General features: G+C 57.6%; 1 protein-coding gene across 1 annotated transcript in view; it reads right to left on the bottom strand.

The window, feature by feature from the left end:
• FIBCD1 (fibrinogen C domain containing 1) overlaps nt 1–8859 on the bottom strand; it is a 37634-nt gene extending 28775 nt beyond the window's left edge. The window contains exons 1-2 of the mRNA XM_074973497.1: nt 8563–8859; nt 841–1317 (exon numbers count right to left, since the gene is read on the bottom strand). Of these exons, the coding sequence (XP_074829598.1) occupies nt 841–1317; nt 8563–8634 (549 nt within the window). The 5' untranslated portion in view covers nt 8635–8859. The remainder of the gene's footprint in view (nt 1–840; nt 1318–8562) is intronic.
• Between the last annotated feature and the right edge of the window lie 1273 nt (nt 8860–10132).

Here is a 10132-nt window from a genome sequence, read left to right on the forward strand (position 1 = left end):
CCAGGCTGGTGGAAGCCAGGGTGAGGCCACTGTGTTGTGAGCAGGCTGCTGGTGTCAGGGCTCTGAGTCAAAGCTGCACAGCACGGAGGCCCCCCAGGTTACTGGGCAGGCAGTGTCACAGTCACCCAGCAGGTCAGTGGAAGAGGTGAGATTAGAACCCAGCTCTCTGGAGTCCCACGCCACCGGGATGAAAAGCAGCAACTGGCTGTGTAACTCTGCAAAGGGGGGAAGTGACTGAGAGGAGAGGGGCAGGGTGGTTTGGGGAGTCGGAAGAGGAAGTGAAGAGCTGCAATTGGAGAAATGTTATGGCCAGCTCGTCGTGTAGCAAGCTGCCACAGGAAGATGTGGAGCCACAGTCCGCTAGCAGGAAGGCTGTAGGGATAGTGGAATTGGTCCCTTGGGACTGGCCCCCCCAATACAATGAGTCTTTGAATCATCCAGTTATGCTGCTTTCTCTCTCCCTCCCTGGCCCCGCAATGCCTCCCTGCCCTGCCAGCAGCATGCTGCATTAGCCTTACAACAATGGGGGGGATGGCTGCCTCCTCTGCGCTGGTCTCTAGTGGGTGAATGCAGTAGCAGGGGCCAGCCTCGCATTTCCCACCTGCAATGCATGATCCTTGGCAGGAGGATGGCCAACCCTGAGGTTGTGGGGGATTGGAGCCCTGTGTGCAGCCCAGGGAGGAGTTCTGACTTCACCACACCTTCTCCAGCCCAGAGTCTCCAGCTAACGTTATTTAGATTGGACCATCCTGAAAATAGCCCTCACGCTCCCTCTCCAGTGCCGGTCTCTGGCTCCGTGCTGCGGTCAGCCAGCCTGCCGGCACGGCAGGTGCAACTTACCTGTATCAGCCGCCCCTGCTCGTTCTGCAGGGCTTTGAGTTCCTGCCCCATCGCGTGGTGCCCCTTCTTCAAGCTGTCACAGTCGGCTCTCAGCTGAGTGGCGTGGGTCAGGAGCTTGGCCACCTCCTCTGCCACAGTGACCAGCAGGGCCCGCTCCTGTCCCTTGGATGACTTCATCTCAGTGTCGTGGTCCGTCACAGCACGCAGCACGGAGGACTGGAAGCTCTCCAGGCGGGTGAAGCTGCTGGCTTGGTCTGGACAGTTGGGGTCAATGAAGATGTTGATGCGGGAGCTGTCCACCTTCTCGATGGTGACCAGGGCATTGGCCTCCTCGGGGTTGGTGCTGATGATGGGCGGGGACTCTGTGACGGGGCTGTGATAGTGGTTCATGAAGAGGATGGCGCCAGTGACGGTAACGGCCAGGAGGACGGCCACAGACAGGAGGACCGTGCACAGGATGTAGCCACAGCTCATTCTCTGGGGACACAGAGAGCATTCGTGGAACTCTCTGGCCCAGGTGGCAGATTTAGAAGGGTTTAAACTTCATGTACATCAGATAATCACCCACGATCACAGACACCCCTCCCTTCCATTACCTCATCCCACTGTGTCCCCATTCAGATATCTTCCTCACCCTCTTGGTCTAATGAGATCCCAGACCAAACCCTTCCCTGCAATCTCCTGGGGAGATGAATGGGATAGTTCACCCTTCCTTCTGGGCCAAATGCTCCTGCCCCTCTTTCCCCTACCAGAAGCAAATCCTGAACTACTGGACCTTGCACCGAGGAGCTAAGATGGCCGGAGAGCTCAGAAATTTGCCCATGTGCCTTCTGCCCCCTGGCAGCTTGTGCAGCCCACAGATGAAGGACTGCTCCTCCCAACCAGCATCTCTCTCCTCTTGAGCTGTCTCTTCCCCTGTGTCAGTTCTCCCCGCGATACCTGTTGGATTCACCCACAGGACTCTTGGTCCGTGCAAACTGCTCCTGGAGGGACGCAGGGAGGTTTTATCTATCACCAGGCACAAAGATCTGATCCCCATTAGCGCCAGCTCCCTTCTGCCCTGCCGTCAGCTGGCTGACACATCGCGACTGCATTACCTCCCCATTTTCCCACTGGCTGCCTCCCCATTTCATTACACCTGCAGGACTGAGGCTATGATTTTCCTCTGACCCCAGTGGCAGCTGTCACAAGGAATTGAGGGCTGGGAAAGTGTTGCATATTCAAAGAGACAAAGATGACTTTCTCCAGGAACGAGACCAAAATTGCTGCATCTGCAAAGATTTCCCAGCACTGTCCCCTCCTGCATGTCTATCTGGAGTGACACCTGCTTTCAACCCCCCTTTATTCATGGTCCTACAGCCATTTGCATTAAGGTGACTCAAGCTGCGGATTGGATGAATACATGGAAGACAAAGCGGAGGCCCTCCCTGTACCTCCAGCCAAAAATAACTCCTTCCCTATCAGAGACATGCAACAGAATTCAAGATGGATTTATCCACCCAAAGGAGAGCAAAGCAGCAGACATGAAATGCACCAGCACTTGGCTGCGTGGGAAGCCAGGCTGCAGGGACCACCTTAAAGAGGCAGCCACGCGCTCGTCACAGACTCCAGCTTTCTGTGTATTAAAAAGAAATATGTCAAAGACAATAAGGCAGGCTTTCAGTGAGAAGACAGGTTCCCACGTTTGCTCTGTGTTTGTAACACATTAATCCAGACCTGCACATCAGGCAGCGGTCTGTTGCTTCAAGGAGGACGGTTTCAGGTTAGCTCGGTAAATCAAGGCATAGCTTGGGTTATGTGAGATTTGGGTACATTGGGAGATGGATTTGGGGTCATTTTCCATTACTTAGCGTTAGAGGAGCATTGGCTCAGACCCTTGAGGATCTGACCCATTATGTCTAGGAGTTAGCTCTTTGGAAATGGGGTACCACAGAGAAATGGAGGTCCAAGATGGAAAATATGGAGTCCCAGATTACAAACCCTCAAATGGTGTTTGAATCTGGGGGTTTAGTTAACCCATCCTGAAATCACTACCCAAGTCCTCCAAAGATCTCAACAAGATCCACCAACAGAAAGGGAGGAAGTGAAGGCCTGATATTTCCAATGTAAAAACCAAAGAGGAAAAATTGGAGGCCATCTTTGCGCATCATAAAAGACGGTGACTGACTTTGCTGTGCGGTTCACCTTTAGCTATCCAATTAAACTCAAAGCAGTATGTCAGCTTCTTCCCCTTGGTAGAAGGTTGTTTAACCTCTCAGTGCCCCCGGCCGTAAGACAAGCACACTGGAATGGACTCAGTTATCCCCATTCAGTCTGGACTAACAACCGCCTCTTGCAGATGGGCAAGGCAGATGCCTTATGAACTAGTGCCTGTCACAAGGCCTGTTTTAAAGCAGCAGAGAGCTGCATGAGCTGTGCTGGTGTGAAACAGGAGACGCGCTGCTTCTTCGCGCTCGCCTCTTTTCTAGCTCTCTCTCCTAGAAGGACTGGAGTGTCGCTTTGACTGACAGATCACATTCTGGGAAGGAAAGAGGCCGTGAGAAGAAAGCCTCTCTTGCCACTCTGGGACTGAGCGCTGCAGAAAGAAGAAGCTGTTTTATCAAAGGGGAAAAGAAACGAGGTTTTGATACAAGTGCCTTGTCTCATCCTTCCCGGGAACACAAAAGCAAAAGGACGAAACAAGTGTTCACTCAAGGCAAACCTCTGGTAGGTTTTGATCTGAAGGGCTAGCAGACAGCATGCATGTCGTCCATAGAGCTGCCTGAGAGGTGACCTGCCTGGGACATATTTAGAACATTGGGACTATAAAGGGGTCTTACTGGCATCTTGGGGAATGGAAGACGAGGAAGAGAACACAATTCCATACCTCCTTCTATCCCCCAGCAAATCCTAATTGCTTTCACATCATCCTCCCTAGCCCTAATTCACTCATACCAAACTATCAGCCAAGTTGGCAATGGGGGAGAGACTGGACCATATACCTGGGGGTTCCTACAGCTGCCACTCCCATGCACTGCACAAGCACAGAAACGAGTAAGAAAGTCAAATAAATTTCAAACTCCAACCATCGCCATTTGCCCAGTGGAGCAATTGAACAACTGGTGAAATGCAGCGACAGCAAGTGGAGAGGCTGGCTTCTGAGTTAATGACCAGGGCTCCAAGGCTGCAGCAAGGGGCTGGCCTAGCACCCAACCCTTTTCACTGCACAGCGGCTGGAGCCGCAGATTGGCTGTCTTATGGTCGGAGCTGGGTCACCAAAGCAGTCGTGTGTGTGATCCTCTGCATTCTCTCAAGCTCTGCCTCGTGAGCCACTGCTGGTGAATACACAATGATAGAGACACGAGAGCGGGACTGTCCCCTTCCGCAGAGCAGGCATCCCCCTGGGAAGTAAAGGAGACAGCCCAGGAGCTCATCTGGCAGAGGCAGCCAGGAGACCCCGGGTCTGATGTGTGAAAGCCAGCATGTGAGGGCAGAGGGGGTTTCTCTGCTTTCGGGGTATCTTCCCCCCCTCCCCCGATCCTGCTGTGTCTGACTCTTATCCTTGCGTCAAAGATGATTCTGAAGAGGAAACTATCTGAAAGGGCCAGATGGTGCCAAAGGGCCTAGATTAGCCAAAGAGCATGGCTCCCAGGGACTGATCCCAGGACCCCTCCACAGGTCCTCTCTGCAAAGGGCTGCACTCCAGCAATCCAGGAAAGGCGAGTGCAGTGCCTGTATGTACTGCCTATTTCCGCCCCGGTCCCATTGCCCATGAGCCCTGCAACAGTTCTGCTCGTGCTGAGTGAGAGAGAATTAGGGGCTCACAGACACGCAGGACATCAGTCCGATCCCAGCTTGCTGAGAGACATGCCCAGCAGCAGGATGGAAGATGCACTTGGGACCTTTTGTCTCTGGAGCGCACAGAGTCCTCCACCCCTGCGAAACAGCACCGCCCCCTGCACCCCTCCGCCGGTGAGCCGTGGGAGCTGGCCGGCATGTGCCAGAAGAGGGTAGCAGCGCTACCCGGAATGCATACTCTCTCTCACATGCAAGCAGCTGTTCCAGAGCTGCCTGTCAGGAGAAGGAAGAAGCCTGTCTCGAGGGGCACCCAGAGCAGAGGCACTCACTGGCTGTACTTGGTGGCTGCAGCTGGTCTTCTCTGACCTCACCAGCAGGTGTATCTGCCACCTCTGGGAGCGACAATGCAGAGCGGCTGGTAGAAGAGCTGGAATCAGGCAGAGAGTGAGGAAGATGCTCAGATCCTTATAAGTCAGATCGTCCAATGCGGGGGCCAGCTGGCTCTGGGGGGATCATCCTTCTTGACTGTTTAATTTATCAGTCACCAGGGTGATGGGACACTACCCAACTAAGGCAGTCCTCGCCACACGCACACACCAATCACAGCAGCACGAAAACCCTACCCCATACACAGCCAAACGCACTGAGCTCTGCCCTGGGCAGCCCCTCCTTACCTCCCCTGCACTTACTGATTTCCCTTCCCATCACAGCCTCCCTTCTCTCATCAGCACTCCTGTGCCTTGTCCCAGGCAGGCCCCTACTCCTGGGTTGCCCTCCCTGCTCCTTTACACGCCGTAGCCTCATACTCCTGCTTCAGGTGCCCCCTTCGTGCAATGACAGAGCAGTGCTCAGGGTCAGAGCGATCGTCCAGTCTCCACCTACAGGGCCTGGCTATAACGAGCCCCTCTCCCCCCAACCACCTCATTCTGGGCATCTGGATGTCCTCTCTTCCCATGTCTTAACCAGATCACCTAGACCACAAGCAAATCAGCGCAGAGACCGTGGCTTTGTTCTCTTTGAGGCAGATTAATTCTGCAGCTTATACCCCCTGCATTCTGCGGTTGCAGGAATTAGTTCTGCCCCCAGCATAGGTAACTGGCACCCCTGAATAGCTAGGCTACGGGTTTGTCCTGCCCAGGCCCACCCCTGAACCCAGGGCTGCCACAGAGCTGACTTTTTGCACCATGGCAGCAGGGTCCCCTGCAACTATCGGTCCTTCTCCCTCTCCTGCATCTCTTTTAGGGGTCAGTCTAGCAGGTGACGATGAATAGGGCCCTTTGGGTGTATTCGGTGTTCACCCTTCTGGTGCTATAAGCCAATGGTATTGTGTTCAGCCAAACACAGTGGCCTGGGATCTGGGCAAGGTATACCGCCTGTGCTCAGCCCAGAGTCACATCCCAGGGCTCAGATGGTCTGGGCCAATAAGTGTAACCCCATCAGCCCCCCTCCAAACAACTCCGCTGCCCCCTGCTCACTTCAGGGGCTAGTTCGGTTTTGGTTTTTGAGACCATGTGTGGATTTGCCCCCAGCTGACCTCAAAAATCTTTTCTACTCCGCTCCCCAGCTCTGGCTGGCTTCTTCCGCCCTTCTCCTCAGCAGCCCTTTCCTTCTGCAAACCACCTCTCTGTATGACCTGGTTGCCTACACAGGTTTCAAATGCATGTCTTGTTTGACGCTGGATCGACAATAGAGGTTTGCAGTGGTGCAGCTACATCTGTTATCCCCCTTCTCTCCCCCGCTCCCATGCTGCTAACACCTCCCACCCCCTCGCCATCTCGTCTCAAATTTCATCTTGAACTAGATCTTCATTTCAACACCCTTTGGGGACTGGCCTAGCAGTGATTAATTTAGCCACTCGATCTCTCTACCCTGCTCTCCTCCGTAATACAGTATAAGCCCGAGCCTGCCTGGTAGTGCTTATACACCGTAAAGCTCTTTCGGGAGTTGGGGAGATGCTGCAGATGGTAGGAGACCTGCTCTATAAAACAATCTGCCTGGGTTTAAATGAATAAGATCCAGGCTGTGGCTTCCAAAGGAATCTATGGCAGCGAAAACCCAACTCCCCTTGAATCTCAGTGTGAGCTGGACACACAGCTCCCCCAGACTTCTTTGAAAAGCCCAGCTTTAATTCATACTCCACTGATTGTTCTGATACACAGTGAACGCCCAGTGTGTTGGGGTCACAGCCTGGGTGGGGAACTGGGCCAGCTCTCTGTTACCCAGATGGGCTGAGCATTCAACCTGACCTAGGGGAAACTTCATTCATTGCCATCAGGGGAAGCCCTAGCCCCGACCATAATGCTCCTGCCTACCTTGCAAGGAGTGTGCTGGGACGTGGGGCACATTTGGAGGAGAGCTGTGGACAGAATTTCTCTCCCTCCTGGCCCCAGGGCTGGCAGGCTGCTCCCTGTGGCACTCGCCCTCGCCAGGGGGTGAAAGGAAAGTTGGCACAGTGAACTCCTGAGGGGGGATGAGGAGCCCTCAGGTCCGGCACAGCTGCTGAAGTGGGGGTGGCATCTGGGGTAACGGGGGGGTGTAAATGCTGCCTGGACATTTAAATGTAGAAGGTGAAGAAGAACAAAGCAGCTGTCCCTAGGAAACCCGTGCCCCCCATCCTCAAACAGCCCACAGTCACATCCATTTCTACCACTCCAGCCTGATTACACATGGCTGGGTGGCCAACGGCAGACAGGACCAAGGGGAAGCAATCGTGCCAGGGATGGCGGAGGACGCGGATCCCTTGGTACATTTGGGAAGGTCAGGTCCCAAGTGCCAGAGCTTCCCACATGGTCCTGAGTTCCATGGTTCCTTAGTGTGATTCCTCGCCACGCAGTGTGCTGGGAGCTGGAAATGCTGTAGGGACATGTCTCCTCTTACCCCCCCATCTCAGCCTCCCCAGCTCCTCCTCTGTGCTTCTTTCACTTCCCTACGAAGCATCGGTTGGAGGTTTGTTTCTTGCTGTGTTCTAGCCCTTTGCAGGTCCACGCAGTGCGTGAGGCCGACTCCCCTCAGGGGTACAAGTACAGGCAGCTGCACACCGTCACACACACTGTCTTGCACACATGTTCGTGCCCATCCACCCTTGGATACGTGGCAGAACATGTAGGGAGACTGACAGCCCGTGCAGGGAGACGCACACATTCAGGCCGTGTTCCTGACTTGCACATGGATTCTTCACATGTACACACACAGGGGCGTGGACATGCCCATTGCTCCGGGGAGGTGCAAGCAGGCTCCGGCACCCGATCTCCCGTCTGTGCGGTGCAATAAGTGCTGTGTGAGCCCCCTTCACCCCAGTCGCCTCTCCCACAAGCCCTCCTAGCCCTCAGCTCTTCTAACCAGCCAGGCAGGCTCCAGTGACTACTACAGTTGGGGACGGTGGTGGGAGAGTCTGTACATTAACAGGGTCAGATCTGACCCCAGCACAGGCTCGACATGCAAAAATCCTCTCTAAAAAGTGAGCGAAGTGTTCGAAATGCGCAGCAGTTAGTTAAGGGGAGGAGGCTGGGGCAGCCCGGGCGCCGTTACCTGCTGCCCGTGTAACTCTCAATTGCTTTCCTAGAGCATGATGTGACATTCACTGTAAATAAATAGCCTAAATAATTCAGGGCGAATTTGCCACCAGCCAGGGACCCCGGTTCCTGCCCGTTCCTCAAGGGCTCCAAGGAGCGAACATGCAGCCTGCCATCCAACACTCCGCCTGGCCAGCCCTGCCAGGGGCTGCTTTCTCCAGCAGGCAGCCCCCAGCCCCCGGCGCGCACACACAGCCCTTCGGGGCTGGGTAACCGCGGGGTGTTTCGCTATGCAGGTAAAGAGGGGGCCCCCATAGGAGTTATGAAGTTCTGGGGGCGCTGTCTGTCCCCTGCCCCGGAGAGAGATCGGGGTGGGAACCCAGCCTCCCCTCGGTTCTCGCTCCTGTCTCACCCGTCCTCTCCCGCTCCTTACCTGGGATTTCTCCTGCTGCCCGTCCTCGAGTGGAGACGCTCTGCCCATGTCTTTCCATCGATCGTTGACCATCTTCTGGGCCAGGGACGGGAGCGAGTCCGGTTCAAAGGGGGGGGAGGAGAATCCGCGCCCCGGCCCGGGAACCGAGAGACCCGGGGAGCCGGCCAGGCCGCCCCGCGGAGCCCCTGAGCTCGCTCCGCGCAGTGTCGGGCAAAGTTTGCGGCGCGTTCGGGGCTGGATCCGCACCGCCGCAGCGCAGCGCCCCTCTCCCCGCCGGCCCAGCCAGCTGCTCCCCTCGGCCCCGGGCTGGCGGCGCCCCGCCCTCCTGCGGCTCCCCTGCCGGAGCCTGGGGGGCTGGCCCGGAACTTCGCCTCCCAACCACTGATCTGCCCGGCACAGCCCCGCCGCCCAGACTAGAGACCCGAGCAGCCTGGGGGAGGGGGCCTGGATCGACCCCCCGCCCTCCTCCTCCTCCTCCCTGCCCTAAATCTGCCGGACGAGCCGCGCTGTGCCCCTTCCCCGGGCTCTGCGCCCTCCCTCCTCTCTCTGCCCTTCTTTCCCCTTTCCCCCGGCTTCTGCCCCCTCTGCCTGCCCCCCGCCGCTGCTATCTCTCTGTCCTGCCCCCCTCTCCTCCCGGCTTCTACCCCTCTTCCCTCCTCCCCTCTGTCTGCCCCCCCGCTTCTATCCCTCTGCCCTGCCCCCTCTCCTCTCGGCTTCTACCCCTCTTCCCTCCTCCCCTCTGTCTGCCCCCCCGCTTCTATCCCTCTGCCCTGCCCCCTCTCCTCTCGGCTTCTACTCCTCTTCCCTCCTTTCCTCTGTCTGCCCCCCCGCTTCTATCCCTCTGCCCTGCCCCCTCTCCTCTCGGCTTCTACCCCTCTTCCCTCCTCCCCTCTGTCTGCCCCCCCGCTTCTATCCCTCTGCCCTGCTCCCTCTCCTCTCGGCTTCTACCCCTCCCTCCTCTTCCCCTCTCTGCCTACCGCCCCCCCCTCCCGCTTCTATCCCTCTGCCCTGCCCCCTCTCCCCCCGCCCCCGCTTCTATCCCTCTGCTCTGCCCCCCCCCGGCTTCTATCCCTTTGCCCCCCCCCCCAGGCTTCTACCAGGGCAGGCAGCACGAAGTAACCCGTTGCCCGCCTGGGCAGGAGCCGCGGCTGCAGCAGGGAGCGCGGAGCGGACCCGCTCCCAGCCCTTGGCCGGCCCAGCTCAGGTGCCGCCGGCTGGGCGACGCCTGGGGACGGCGCGGCAGCCGTGGAGCTCAGGCGGATTAGCAGCCGGCCAGCCCCGCGGAGCAGGGAGCTGTCACTCAAACCTCCCTCCCCGGGGCCCTCCCGCCAGACCCCGCGCCCCACCCTGTCACCTGCCCCCAGCCCGGCAGCACCTGGTGCCCCCCGGCCAGGGGGCAGCGCTGCCGGCGCCCGCCGCTCGCCTCCCGCGAGCCGCTGCCGGAGCCACGCGGTGTGCGGGGAAGCCGCTGCCATTGCAATGAACAGCCCCAGCGGGGAGCCGGGGCGCCCCCTCACCCGCAGCCCCATGCCGGGCACAGCCTGCCCCGCAGCTCACCGCAGGGGGCGGC

This window comes from Natator depressus, chromosome 16, assembly GCF_965152275.1.
Source record: "Natator depressus isolate rNatDep1 chromosome 16, rNatDep2.hap1, whole genome shotgun sequence".
In the NCBI taxonomy this organism is placed as follows: domain Eukaryota; kingdom Metazoa; phylum Chordata; order Testudines; family Cheloniidae; genus Natator; species Natator depressus.